This window comes from Podarcis erhardii (genome assembly GCF_964252035.2).
Source record: "Podarcis erhardii genome assembly, chromosome: 12".
NCBI lineage: Eukaryota > Metazoa > Chordata > Lepidosauria > Squamata > Lacertidae > Podarcis > Podarcis erhardii.
In genome coordinates this window covers 6,255,051-6,270,431 of record NC_138513.1, presented here as the reverse complement: position 1 = coordinate 6,270,431, position 15,381 = coordinate 6,255,051, and the positions used below count along the sequence as shown (strand labels likewise).

The 15,381-nt window shown below is 47.2% G+C and overlaps 1 protein-coding gene across 1 annotated transcript in view; it reads left to right on the top strand.

The window, feature by feature from the left end:
* Positions 1-15,381, top strand: part of MINDY4 (MINDY lysine 48 deubiquitinase 4) — an 89,244-nt gene that overhangs the window by 8,010 nt on the left and 65,853 nt on the right. The window contains exons 4-5 of the mRNA XM_081834292.1: positions 3,018-3,261; positions 5,358-5,812. Coding sequence (XP_081690418.1) covers positions 3,018-3,261; positions 5,358-5,812 — 699 coding nt within the window. The remainder of the gene's footprint in view (positions 1-3,017; positions 3,262-5,357; positions 5,813-15,381) is intronic.

Here is a 15,381-nt window from a genome sequence, read left to right as displayed (position 1 = left end):
CCAGAGTGGCTGGGGAAACCCAGCCAGATGGGCGGGGTATAAATAATAAATTATTGTTATTACTACTGGATGATCTTCAATAAGTTATTGATAGTATTTAAAGCCCATAGGACCTGCGAGATCGCCTCACCCAAATGCACCTGCTTGACCACTTCAATCGATGCAATTAGCACTCCTACAGGTGCCACATAAGTAACTAGGGCTGGATGGTATCTAGTTAATAATAAATAGTCATTTATTATTAGGGACCCCTAATAATTTATGGCCGACTCTGGGGTTGTGGCGCTCATCTCGCTTTACTAGCCGAGGGAGCCGGCGTACAGCTTCTGGGTCATGTGGCCAGCATGACTAAGCCGCTTCTGGCGAACCAGAGCAGTGCACGGAAACGCCGTTTACTTTCCCACCGGAGCGGTACCTATTTATCTACTTGCACTTTGATGTGCTTTCAAACTGCTAGGTTGGCAGGAGCAGGGACCAAGCAAAGGGAGCTCGCTCCGTTGCGGGGATTCGAACCGCTGGCCTTCTGATCGGCAAGTCCTGGGCTCTGCGGTTTAACGCATGGCGCCACCCGCATCCCTCATATCACTTACAGAAACATAATAAAAGGTCAAACATGAAGAACTTCCCAATATAGGGCTGCCTTCTGTTGTCTTATAAAACTTGTGTCGTTCCTTATCCCCCGACATCTGATGGCAGGGTGTTCCACAGGGAGGGGGCCACTACTGAGAAGACCCTCTGCTTGCATTCCTGTAACTTTGCTTCTTGCGGGGAGTGAACTGCCAGAAGGCCCTCGGAGCTGGACCTCGGTGTCCGGGCAGAACGGTGAGGGTGGAGACGCTCCTTCAGGTATTCTCGGCCGAGGCTGTTTAGGGCTTTAAAGGTCAGCACCATCACTTTGAATTGTGCTTGGAAACGTGAAGATACTTTAGGACTGGTGTTATATGGTCCCGGCAACTACCCCCAGTCACCAGTCTAGCTGCCACATTCTAGATTAATTGCAGTTTCTGAGTCACATAGAGCCCCACATAGAGCGCATTGCAGTAGTCCAAGCGGGAGATAACTAAAGCAGGCACCACTCTCGCAAGGCAGTCCGCAAGCAGGTAGGGTCTTAGCCTGCGTACCAGATGGAGCTGGTAGACATCTGCCCTGGACACAGAATTGACTTGCGCCTCCATGGACAGCTGCAAGTCCAAAATGATTCCCAGGCTGCACACCTGGTCCTTCAGGGGCACAGTTACCCCATTTAGGACCAGGGAGTCCTCCACACCTGCCCGCCCCCTGTCCCCCCAAAACCGTACTTATGTCTTGTCGGGATTCACGATAGTTTTCAACTAAACTTAACAGGGCCTTCTGGCGGTTCCCTCATTGCGAGAAGCAAAGCTACAGGGAACCAGGCAGAGGGCCTTCTTGGTAGTGGCGCCCGCCCTGTGGAACGCCCTTCCAGCAGATGTCAAAGCGATAAACAACTACCTGACATTCAGAAGACATCTTAAGGCAGCCCTGTTCAGGGAAGTTTCTAACGTGTGATATTTTACTGTATTTTTGCTTTCTATGGAAGCCGCCCAGAGTGGCTGGGGAGGCCCAGCCAGATGGGCGGGGTATAAATAATAAATTATTATTATTATTATTATTATTATTATTATTATTATTATTATTAATTATCAACAACGCAATACAGTGGTACCTCGGGTTAAGTACTTAATTCATTCCGGAGGTCCGTTCTTAACCTGAAACTGTTCTTAACCTGAAGCACCACTTTAGCTAATGGGGCCTCCTGCTGCTGCCGCGCCGCTGGAGCACAATTTCTGTTCTCATCCTGAAGCAAAGTTCTTAACCCGAGGTACTATTTCTGGGTTAGCAGAGTCTGTAACCTGAAGTGTACCACTGTATACTGTTGTTGCCTTCCTGTTAATATAGCGCTGTGCATACCCCAATCTCTCAATAGTAAGAGATTCCAGAGGGCTTGGTTTCCTTGGAAGCAAGGTCACTGGTGGCCCCTTTGTCATATTATGGTTTTATTTATGCGTCTATGCCTGATGAACAGAAGAGAGAAAGCTCACTGAAATGACACTCATGCCTGCTCAAACCATGAGACCGAGTTTCTAAACCAAAGTGTGCTTCTATTCGACTCCATGGCTCTCCAGGCAGCCGTTCCCATACTGTGGTCTGTACTTTGGCAATCCCTCATAGCCGAGTAAGATTGTCTTCCATAAATACAGTTTTAACAATGAGTCCGTAAGTGACTGTGGAGGCCGATTCTGGATCCACATGTCCTTCCACGGTGGGGACATTGGTTTCCAGGCGGGAGTTGATCACGGTGAGGGTTTGCCAAGCGTGCCTCCCTCTTAGCACCTTTCTCCCTTGTGTCCTGAGTTCGTGTGTCTTCAAAGCCCATGACCCCTTTGGTAAAGGCTGTTCTCCAACTGGAGCGCTCACAGGCCAGTGTTTCCCAATTGTTGGTGTTTATACTACATCTTTTTTAGATTTGCCTTGAGACGGTCTTTAAACCTCTTTTGTTGACCGCCACCATTTCGCTTTCCATTTTAAGTTCGGAATAGAGTTGTAGCTTTGGAAGACGATGATCAGGCATCCGCACAACATGACCAGTCCACCGAAGTGGATGTTGAAGAATCGTTGCTTCAACACTGGCGATCTTTGCTTAGAGAGCCAGTGTGGTGTAGTGGTTAAGAGAGGTAGTCTCGTAATCTGGTGAACCGGGTTCGCTTCCCCGCTCCTCCACATGCAGCTGCTGGGTGACCTTGGGCCAGTCACACTTCCCTGAAGTCTCTCAGCCCCACTCACCTCACAGAGTGTTTGTTGTGGGGGAGGAAGGGAAAGGAGAATGTTAGCCGCCTTGAGACACCTTCGGGTAGTGATAAAGCGGGATATCAAATCCAAACTCCTCCTCCTCCTCCTCCTCCTCCTTCCTGTACACTGGTCTGTAGAACCATCAGTGGTCCTTGAACTTCATTCAGGCGGTCTAAATGACAGACTGCCTTGTGTCTGTGTCATTGCAGTTACAAGATCGATGGGGAAGGAACCCCCAAACAAGACCTGCACAAGAAAAGCGAAAAGTGCAAGGCTGGGACGACATTCGAGAGCAGCTCACCTTCTGAGGGAGAGAAACCGGCCAGCCATCACTACGGAGACTTGAGGACACCTGAGCTGTCTTTGAATGCCACGAGGGAGCAACCCCAATCCAGGAGCGGTGGTCTATGTGGCAGAGGAATGATGACAGCCCCCCCAGTGAACTCTCCAGAGGTTCTTTGCTCTCATTCTAAACATTTGGTTATTTTTATTATTATAAATTCTTTTAAATAATTTTATTTATTGCACGTCTGTACCACCTTTCTGACAAGACAGCCCAGGAAATTTTTGCAATTTAAGATATGAAAGCAGAACAAGAAAACCCCAGCATTGGAAAATATGTAAACATAGCAAAAAAAATCCCCCCAGAGTCGTCTCAGGTCGTTGGTGGTTTCCTCAGAACCTGAAGACAGGGACTTCCTTAAGTTAATACACTCTCAACAGTACAATGGTAAAATGCCATCAACAGGTCCTTTGAGAGATTGTTTTTCCGGAGGATTCTCAGAAAATATAACCTCTTCCGTGCTCTCTTCATCAGGTCTTTGCTGTTTTCTCCCCAGGTTAGGTCATCTCTCAACTCCATTCCCAGAAATCGAAACATCAGGACCTGTTCCACACACTTCCCCTCAATAATGAGTGGCTGAATATTCAATTTACATTTCCTAAAGTCCACAACAATCTCTTTTGTTTTCTTTAAGGATGTGCTGTTAACGGAGGAGATCTGGGTTCCAGTGAGTGACCTACCCAGGCTTTCCCTATGAGGGAAAGTAATTGTTTGGGACAAAATGGCTTTCACCAGGTGACAAGGGGGCGGGGCCTAGCAACACATAATGACTGCTCATTGGGTGCATTTGTCTGCAGACTTGCAGCTGATTGGCCACCAGAGACAGACTGAGTGATCTAATTGATGATTCTGTGGGTCATTATGTTGGGGGTGACAGAAACAGTGTTGAGCCCTGGCTGGGAGAAGGGCAGTGCCCCATTTTGCCCTGAAGAGAAACCACCTATTCTGGGCTACATGGACCCAGAATCTGGCTCAATGTAAGGCAGATTCTACCATTCTAATCCCTATGGTACAGCAATTAAAACTGCACATTTGCAAAGCTAAGCAGGGTCTGACATGGTTTCAAACTGGATGGGAGACTGTGTGTTGAGATTCCTCCATTGCAGGGGGTTGGACTAGATGACCCTCGGTGCCCCTTTCAACTCTACAGTTTTTTTATTCTTTGCTATCCTGTTTGGCTCATCCTAGGGCCACTTTTAGATGTTTTGAGGAGTCGAGCTATCAATGTCTCTTGTACAGAAGAAAAGGACAAGCGTAGGTCGGTTACCCCTCAGTCATAAAAAACACTGCTGTGTGTATATTCTCATTTTAATCTAAAAACATGCAGTTTTAGGGTGCTTTGGTGCATCAAGGCCTATAGAATTGTAGCAAGGCCTGTATATCTGAAGGAGCATCTCCACTCATTCTGCCCGGACACTGAGGTCCAGCTCCGAGGGCCTTCTGGCGGTTCCCTCCCTGCGAGAAGTGAGGTTACAGGGAACCAGGCAGAGGGCCTTCTCGGTGGTGGCGCCCGCCCTGTGGAACGCCCTGCCATCAGATGTCAAGGAAATAAACAACTATTTTACTTTTAAAAGACAATTGAAGGCAGCCCTGTTTAGGGAAGTTTTCAATGTCTGATGTTGTATTTTTTTTAATATTCAGTTGGAAGCCGCCCAGAGTGGCTGGGGAAACCCAGCCAGATGGGTGGGGTATAAATAATAAATTATTATTATTATTAAATGCACTTGATTCAACCAACCTTAACCAATGTGGGAAAAGGAGCTTGGGGTTGCTCCAGAATCTATGCGTTGCCCGATCTCTGCTTATGGGTTTCCATAGGAGTCTTGGGGCTTGCCTGCCTGTCTTCTTTAAGAGGGTACTTTTCAGGGGGAACATTGAAATCAACAGCAAATCCCACCAAGAGCAATGAATCTTGATGATAGCACAAGAATATCAGTAATAATTATACTTACCGTGCATGTATTTTACATTCAGTTCTCTTTTAGAGTCATAGGGAGAATTGTGCATACTTTATGTGAAGTAATATATTGTTGTTATTATTATTATTATTATTATTATTAAGCTTCGGAAGGGTACCCAAGGGTCATCTATTCCAACCCCTGCAATACAGGAATCGTTCGCCCAATGTGGGTCGCGAACTCATAACCCCGAGATTAAAAGCTTCGTTCTTTGACCACTGCTCTCCTCTCTCGACAATTTATTTCAGGACTCCTTGAAAAGACGGCGCACGAAACAACCATCTGGAATCCGGAGAACATTTAAACCCGGAGAGGAAAAGGAAACCGGGGACCGTTTGGCCGCGCCAATGGGGGATTCGCAAGAGTGGGCAGGAATCTCCAGGCCATCTGCAAATCTCTTTTCTCCGCACCTCGGCCGTTCCATCAACGTAACCAAGGACTATTCATCCACGATCCTGACTGGCCCATACACAAATGCCGGCGGGGAAGGGGCAAGAAATTCAGCCCAAAGCATCGAAGGCCCGTTCGCCAAATTGATGTCCGAAAGACGCCCAGTTGAAGAAAGGAAAGCTGTGCCCCTGTACCCTGCGGAGGTGAATAAGGGGAGCAGCCGCCTGGACTTTCTTCCGAGGCAGATGGGAGCTGACCGTGAAAGGACAGCGAGATCCACACCAAAGAGCAAACCTCAAAATACAGAATTCAGGTAGGATCATGATTGAAATCGTATTTAAAACATCGTTTATTGACGCGCTTGTGTGTAAATATGCTACTCCAGTGCTTTATTTTCTGGTAGGTTAGGATAGCTCAGTTGGTAACAGCATGAGATTCTTAATCTCAAGGTTGTGGGTTCGAGCCCCACGTGGGGCAAAGAGATTCCTGCGTTGCAGGGGGTTGGACTACATGACTCTCGCGGTCCCTTCAAACTCTGTTGTTGTTGTTTAGTCAAGTCCGACTCTTCGTGACCCCATGGACCAGAGCACGCCAGGCACTTCTGTCTTCCACTGCCTCCTGCAAGTTTTTGGCAAGTTTAAAGGTAAACGTAAAGGGACCCCTGACAGTTAAGTCCAGTCTGAGCTACTCTGGGGTTGCGGCGCTCATCTCGCTTTATTGGCCGAGGGAGCCGGCGTACAGCTTCTGGGTCATGTGGCCAGCAGGACTAAGCCGCTTCTGGCAAAACCAGAGCTGCACACGGAAACGCCGTTTACCTTCCCACCGGAGCGGTACCTATTTATCTACTTGCACTTTGATGTGCTTTCGAACTGCTAGGTTGGCAGGAGCAGGGACTGAGCAATGGGAGCTCACCCCATCGAAGGGATTCAAACCGCCGACCTTTTGATCGGCAAGCCCTAGGCTCAGTGGTTTAGACCACAGCACCACCTGCGTCCCTTGGCAAGTTTAGCTGGTGTTAAATACCATCTATACATCAGATTCAGACCATACATCTAAAGCACTATGGTAACACTTTAAACAGCTGTGGCTTCCCCCGAAAAATTCTGGGAGCTGTAGTTTCTTAAGGGTGCTTGTTAGCTGCTAGGAGGCTCCTATTACCCACCCAGAGCTACGATTCCCAGAGTCCCCCTGTGGAGGGAGATGGACTATTTGAACGGATTTCGCTTCCGACTTGGGATGCCTGCAGTACGGTCATACGTCCAGAAGTCCAGCAGAGGGCACTCTCTGAAAAGCAATGCTCCCTGCCATTGCTTCATTGGCAGATAGCTTGCCCCTATTCTGCCAGCTCCCAAAAATTACTGTCCAAAATGCTGTGACTCAGAGCTTCTGACTAACGCTTCTCAAAGATGTACGATCGCTGGCCTTTGAGCGGGAGGAGCTGCCTCAGTTCAACTTGGTTGGGTGTGATCAGCGATCGCAGGATTGCAACGCCTTCCAGGCAAGGAGAGAGAGTGACTTTTTGGGGGTCCAGTCTTTAGAAAAACAAGGTGATTTAGGAGGGGGGAAGGCCACGCTGGGAGATTTCTAAAGGTGCGTGTGGCACAAAGAAAGATTTTGTTTTCCTCCCCTCTCCGGCCACGTTCACGGCAAGCATTTAAACAGCTACAATTTTCCCCAAAGAAGTTTGGGAGCTGTAGTTTGTTTGGGGGTGCTGAGAGTTGCTAGGAGGCCCCCTTCAAGGAACTACACTTCCCAGAGTGATTTAACAATCTCTCACAGAATAAATTTTTATTAGGATTTTTTTTTAAAGGTTACAGAAAAAAAATATATAAGTCAAAACAGAACAATCAAGGAAGAAAAAGAAAGAACAATACATAAAAAACAAACATCATCCAAAAACAGAAAAAAAATGAAAAGAAACAAGTCAAACCTTTACATCACTTGCTTTCATTCACTTACTTCCTTGACCTCCTCACACCTCCCATTTTTGTATTCTAATTCAGTTAGATATTTCAGCAAATCCTTTCCAGCTTTGTTTTTATCTTAATAATTTATCTTAATATATTGTGATTTTGCATTCTCTTCTTTCACCAATTCATTTTTGCTTAATCCTTTATATCTTTTCTGCTAAAACCACATAATTTTATTCCAACATCTTTCTAACATTCCTTAATTTTACAATATTTCTGAAGATAAACTTTAATTTTTTCCCAATCTTCTTCCACCGACTCTTCTCCTTGGTCTCGGCTTCTGCCAGTCATCTCAGCCAGTTCCGTGTAGTCCATCACCTTCATCTATGATTTAACAATCTCAGAATCATCGAGTTGGAAAGGAACGCAGGAATCATCTAACCTAACCCCCTGAAATGCGGAAATCTGTCGCCCAATGTGGGATTCGAACCCACAAACCTGAGATTAAGAGTCTCATGCTCCAGCATCCAATGCCCTGTTCAATGTGTTTTGCTAGGGGTTATTGGCTTGCTGCTGTTCATACACACACACACACACACACACACACACACACACTGGTACCTCAGGTTAAGTACTTAATTTGTTCCAGAGGTCCGTTCTTAACCTGAAACTGTTCTTAACCTGAAGCACCACTTTAGCTAATGGGGCCTCCCGCTGCCGCCGCGCCGCCAGAGCACGATTTCTGTTCTCATCCTGAAGCAAAGTTCTTAACCTGAAGCACTATTTCTGGGTTAGCGGAGTCTGTAACCTGAAGCGTCTGTAACCTGAAGCGTCTGTAACCTGAGGTACCACTGTATATATATATTGTGGTTTTCATGTTGTGATTTTATGTTGTGAACCGCAGAGCAGTATACAAATTCAGGTGTTGTTGTTGTTGTTGTTGTTGATGCTCTACAAACTGAGTGAAACTAGGGCCCGCCAGACTCCTTCCCAGGGAACTCTGGGAATTTTAGCTCTGTGCTCCCTTAACAAACTACACCTCCCAGGATTCTGGGGTGACTGTTATTTCGAAATACATTTTTATTTGATTTTGCAATACAAAGTTATAAGAAAAATGATAAAACGTATTTCGATATACAGAGATTCCTCCGCATCTCAGGACTTCACCCTCCATGGAGGCCCATTTTAAACATTTAAAACGGCATCTTTTTCCATACTCTGTCATATCAGTCCATATTTTCCATGGTAATTGTCACAGTATAAGTGAAATCAAAATCCTGCCAGTGTTTCCATCTGCTTACAGTGGTCTCCTAAATCGGGGATCAGCAAACTTTTTCAGCAGGGAGCCGGTCCACTGTCCCTCAGACCTTGTGGGGAGCCGGACTATTTTTTTTGGGGGGGGGGGAATGAACGAATTCCTATGCTCCACAAATAAACCAGAGATGCATTTAAATAAAAGCACACATTTTACTCATGTAAAAATACCAGGCAGACCAAACAAATAACCAGAGATGCATTTTAAATAAAAGGAGACATTCTACTCATGTAAAAACACACTGATTCCCAGACCGTCCGTGGGCTGGATCTGGCCCCAGGCCTTAGTTTGCCTAAGGTAAAGGTAAAGGGACCCCAGACCGTTAAGTCCAGTCGCAGACGACTCTGGGGTTGCGGCTCTCATCTCGCTTTACTGGCCGAGGGAGCCGGCATTTGTCTGCACATAGTTTTTACGGGTCATGTGGCCAGCATGCCTAAGCCGCTTCTGGCGAACCAGAGCAGCACACAGAAACGCTGTTTACCTTCCTGCCGGAGTGGTGCCTATTTATCTACTTGCACTTTGACATGCTTTCGAACTGCTAGGTTGGCAGGAGCAGGGACCGAGCAACGGGAGCTCACCCCGTCGCGGGGATTCAAACCACCGACCTTCTGATCAGCAAGTCCTAGGCTCTGTGGTTTAAATAACTCATACATAACTCCATCAGCTTGGTTTCCCATTCTTCTCTGGTCGGGAGGAGCCGTGACTGTTCTAAGTGTTATCACAGGACTTTAAAGACGTCATTAACCACGCCTAGCTCAGACTTTGCCCTTTCCTCTCCTGTCCTTGGAAGACAACTCTCTGTCAGTTCTAGCTGTTGGGAATTCTGGGATGTGCCCTCTGAAACGCCAATCAAGAAATACATTTCTTGTTCTTTTCCTTCCCGTTCTACTTTTTGTTGTTGGTGGTGGTGATGGTTTTTCTTTCTTTCTTTTTAAACACCCACCCTGTGGTTTGACATTTTCAAAAATGCCTGTTGCTGATCCGCCACTAGCCTCAGGCACCTTTATTTTATTATTTTATTTTTTTGCCTATGCATGCTGTCTAGAGAGGGATTATGGCCGAGAACCAGAGCGCTGCATCAAAAGGACCCGTCTGAAGAGCAATGAATTTGAGGCATCAGGGAGGGAGAGGGTTTAAAAGAAATAATTAAATAGCTGGCCAATGAAAGGAAGATGCTGGTTTTTAGTTTTAGGGAAGGGTAAAAGAAGAGTGGAGAATCTCAGTCCTAAGGGCTGGATTTCTTCTCTATATGGTACTTGGGACTCTTCCTAGGATTCTTCTTCTTCTTCTTCTTCTTCTTCTTCTTCTTCTTCTCCTTCTCCTTCTCCTTCTCCTTCTCCTTCTCCTTCTCCTCCTTTTTCTTTGGCGATTGCTCGTAGCCTAGTAAGATTGTCTTCCATAAACACGGTTTTAACAGTGAGTCCGTAAGTGACTGTGGAGGCCAATTCTGGATCCACACGTCCTTCCACAGTGGGGACATTGGTTTCCGGGTGAGAGTTGATCACAGCGTGGATTTGCCAAGCATGCCTTCCTCTTAGCACATTTCTCCCTTGCGTCCTGAGTTCGTGTGTCTTCAAAACCCATGACACCTTTGCTAAAGGCTGTTCTCCAATTGGAGCACTCACAGGCCAGTGTTTCCTAATTGTTGGTGTTTATACTAAAAAAAAATTTAGATTTGCCTTTTTTAGATTGAACCTCTTTTGTTGACCACCAGTGTAATCCCAACATAGATGACCTTATAATTTACAATTCTATGATCTGTGATCCACTATGGTTCTGTGTGATGTGCAAACACAGCCTTTATAGCTCTGTGTTTGTGTACAGGGACCAGTCAACAGCCCCCCCCCCTCACGTGCAAAGGCACAGCTTGGAGTAATCGTCTGGGAAGCAAAATGGCCTAAAGTGTCTCCTTTTTTTCTTTTTCTTTTAAACGATGCTTCTCTGAAACATGACTAATTTTCCAATAGAGGCCTTTTAAGCCTTTGTGGCCATTTCAGGATCCCTCCATGGACGCGGCTCGAAAACAACCCATTACCAAATGATGAGGTTTTTGCAGTGATATTTCAGGAGCTATTAAAAAGCACTTGTATCTGTGCAAGTTGGGTGGGTTCGGGGGGAGGCGAAATCTTCCATGCCAAAGATTAGACGTTGGGCCGTACTAATTCTTTCCCATTCAGAGGAGAGAAGGAGGGATAGATGGCAGGAGGTGAACAATGTGATGGCCTGGGACGCGGGCTCAGACTTGGAACCAGAGGAGACTCAGTCCGCACCAGATCCTTTGCCTCAGGCGGCATCTGAACCAAGTCTGGGGCCTGATCCTGAAGAGCCCCAGTCTGCACAGGTTCCCCTGCAATGAACACCAGCTGGGTCGAGTCAGGGGCCTGAGCCTGCCCTGGCTCCAGATGCGGGGATGACCTTGTTGCCTCCAGCTGGGCCATCACTTACAGCTGCTCCAATACCGGTTGGGTCAGGGGAGGTTGAGACAGCCTCTGGGTCTAGTAACCCACTGACGTCTCCTGAGCTGCAGAGACTAAGGTCTGAGAGAAGGAGAGGCCTGAGTACTGGCAGGAGGAGTGCTCACCTTCAGGCGAAACAGGGAGGTGAGTCACCGGGGGATCAGGACCGGCCGTTACCCTGACAAAGATAAAAAGCTGTCGGCCCCCGCCCCAGGTTGCGGGAGTGACATTGCTGTTTGCCAGAACCTGCCTGAGATCCTGTACCTGTGTTTACCTGGTTTCCTGCCTCGTGTCCTGCCTTGGTCCTGTCGGACTGACTCCTAGCAGAACCCCTGGATTCAAGACTGGACCTGGACCTGGGCCCAGCACAACAATAAGGGTCACTGTTTTAAATGCTCCCCGGCTATTGAGACACATGGGCCTTCTCCAAACTTGGTGGGCCTTGGTGGTGGGCAGTGGGAGGGCTCAAAACACTGGGAAATGTGTTGAGGTGAACTGGATCATAGAATCATAGCGTTGGAAGAGACCACAAAGGTCATCTAGGCCAATCCCTTGCAATGCAGGATTCTCAACTAAAGCAGCCATGACAGCTGGCCATCCAACCTCTGCTTAAAAACCTCCAAGGAAGGAGAGTCCATCACCTCTCCTGGGAGTCCGTTTCACTGTCAAATAGCTCTTACTTCCAGAGTTCTTCCTGGTGTTTGGTCGGAATCTCCTTTCTCATAACTTGAAGCCATTGGTTAGAGTCCTGCACCCCAGAGCAGGAGAAAGCAAGCTTGCTCCATCTTCCTTATGGCAGCGGTTAAGATATTTGAAGATGGCTCTCATATCTCCTCTCAAGTCTCCTCTTTTCCAGGCTAAACATTCCCAGCTCCTTCAACCATTCCTCATCAGGCTTGGTTTCCAAACCTTTGATCATCTCGGTCGCCTTCATCTGCACACATTCCAGCTTGTCAACATCCTTCTTAAATTGTAGTGCCCAGAAATGGAAACAGTATCCCAGATGTGGTCTGAACGAGGCAGATAGAGCAGTGCTATTACTGAGAGTGAGAGCTGGACCATGAAGAAGGCTGATCTCCGAAGTATTGATGCTTTTGAATTATGGTGCTGGAGGAGACTCTTGAGAGTCCCATGGACTGCAAGAAGATCAAACCTCTCCATTCTGAAGGAAATCAGCCCTGAGTGCTCACTGGAAGGACAGATCTTGAAGCTGAGGCTCCAATACTTTGGCCACCTCATGAGAAGAGAAGACTCCCTGGAAAAGACCCTGATGCTGGGAAAGATGGAGGGCACAAGGAGAAGGAGACAACAGAGGACGAGATGGTTGGATAGTGTTCTCGAAGCTACCAGCATGAGTTTGACCAAACTGCGGGAGGCAGTGGAAGACAGGAGGGCCTAGCATGCTCTGGTCCATGGGGTCACAAAGAGTCGGACACGACTAAATGACTAAACAACAACATTACTTCTCAAGACCTGGACACTGTACAGTACATCTGCTGATGCAGCCTAGAAGAGCATTCACGTTTTTTGCTGCTGCATCACACTGTTAACTTATAGAATATAGAACTCTAAAGTTGGTGGGGGCCATGTGAAGCTTGTGGTTTATTAAGCCCCCTAGATCCTTTTCACATGCACTGCTAGCAATCTGTTCTCCCTGCCTAAGTGCAGAACCTTAAATTTGTCCCTATTGAAACTCCTTTTGTTAGCTTGGGCCCAGTTCTCCAATCTCTTAAGGACATCTTGAATCCTGCTGTTCTGTCTTTGGTGCATTAGCTACCCCTCCCAGTTTGGAGTCATCTGCAAATCTGATGAAGATGGGGGGGGAGGGATAATTGCTCTTCTCCCTTTGGACCTGATGCATTCAGTGTACAGTCACTGCTCTTTCCTTCCCTGCAACGTTTTGTGGAGGAAATCTGGCGTTCGAAAATCCCATTATCTTTGGCGAGGCTGGTCCAGGTTTAGTGCAGGCTGGTGAGATCAGCAAACCCATTTCCAGTTCTGGGCACCACAGTTCAAGAAGGACACTGACAAACTGGAACGTGTCCAGAGGAGGGCAACCAAAATGGTCAAAGGCCTGGAAACGATGCCTTATGAGGAACGGCTAAGGGAGCTGGGCATGTTTAGCCTGGAGAAGAGGAGGTTAAGGGGTGATATGATAGCCATGTTCAAATATAGAAAAGGATGTCACAGAGAGGAGGGAGAAAGGTTGTTTTCTGCTGCTCCAGAGAAGCGGACACGGAGCAATGGATCCAAACTACAAGAAAAAAGATTCCACCTAAACATTAGGAAGAACTTCCTGACAGTAAGAGCTGTTGGACAGTGGAATTTGCTGCCAAGGAGTGTGGTGGAGTCTCCTTCTTTGGAGGTCTTTAAGCAGAGGCTTGACAACCATATGTCAGGAGTGCTCTGATGGTGTTTCCTGCTTGGCAGGGGGTTGGACTCGATGGCCCTTGTGGTCTCTTCCAACTCTATGATTCTATGATTCTATTTCCCCCGATTCTTCTCTAACGGTTTGCTTCAACCCTGCTATCCAAGCCTGTAAAGCACAACCCTGTTTGGTTTTTTCGCAGATGGAAGTTTTCATCTCGTTTTCTTCGCAGCCCGTTTTCCCAAGCCGCCACGCATAGCGGTTCTAAGAAGTTAACCCACCAGTAGCAGAGGCTGTAAAAAGTTTTTGAGATGGCGCTTAACCTATGACACCCTTCTGAGTGCTGAGCCACTGGGGAACATGGAGAGGCTCTGTGGATGGAAAAAGTGTTTATCTAATATTATCTAAGAAGGGACATGGGTGGCGCTGTGGGTTAAACCACAGAGCCTAGGACTTGCCGATCAGAAGGTCGGTGGTTCGAATTCCCGTGATGGGCTGAGCTCCCGTCGCTCGGTCCCTGCTCCTGCCAACCTAGCAGTTCGAAAGCACGTCAAAGTGCAAGTAGATAAATAGGTACCGCTCTGGCGGGAAGGTAAACGGCGTTTCCATGTGCTGCTCTGGTTCGCCAGAAGCGGCTTAGTCATGCTGGCCACATGACCCGGAAGCTGTACGCCGGCTCCCTTGGCCAATAAAGCAAGATGAGCACCACAACCCCAGAGTCGGCCACGACTGGACCTAATGGTCAGGGGTCCCTTTATCTTAATATTATCTGAACCGCAGCTTCCCTCTCCATAAAACTCTACCCAAGCCTTGCCATTTGCTTTGTCAATGCTGCTCCTGTCTATTCTGTGGAACATTTGGCTGGCTGTGGAACCAGCCCAGTCCTTACGCTCTAGATTTAGGGGTGGCACATCCAACTGCCCTTTATTCTGGTTAGCTATACAGTTCTGTCACAGTTAGAGGATAGAAACTGCGATCGCGCCTTCCGCACCAGAGTGACTTGTCTCACTTTCATCAAGGGACAGGGCCGTCTTTACCTGGGGGTGCTAGGGGTGTGGGGCACCCGGGCGCCGAATTCTTGGGGGTGCCAGGTTCCCGCCGCTGAAGCCGCCTAAGTTCTTAACTATCTACCTGTTACAAAATAATAAATATTTTTGATCAAGCTGGAAAAACAAAATACATACATACCTAGGTATTACTGAAATGTATACCTACTGTTTCACTAAAGGACTTTTGCGCTCATTTACAAAAGATGTGCCATGCCAGCGCCAGTGCCTGTCATTCACAACAGCGGCACTTGCCAGACTCAATGTTATCAGTGGCTCTGTGCACGCGAAATTAACTAAATTTGGGGGCGCTGGGCAGATCTTTGCACCCCGGTGGCGCGTGTGCTAAAGACATGATATCCATTAGATTTCCGCTGGACTCTGGTCTCGTGGCAGACGACGCAGCCTTTTCTTTTAATGCATTTTATTGCTTTTTCACATGTAATAAGCATAATTTAAAATACAATAAACAACAACAATAGCAGCTAGTCTGACATTTCTTGGAAAAGGGCATAGCAGCGGCTTCAAGTTACTTAGAAAACCGGTTTGTGATGCGTATTAAAGACTGTAATCCGATAGGTTTCTCCAGATGTTTCTGTGCAGGTTGTCTCGATAGATTGATTGTCATTTCTCATATGGATGCCAGATGTTGTAGAAGGATAAAGGGCAGCTTGCCTCTGGTCATCCTAACCTGGCAGGTAAATTTATTGGCAGTACGCTGGGTTGTTGTTTTTTCATGTACCTTGTATCTGTGTGTGTTTTGAAGAAGAAGAAGAAATCCAGTCTG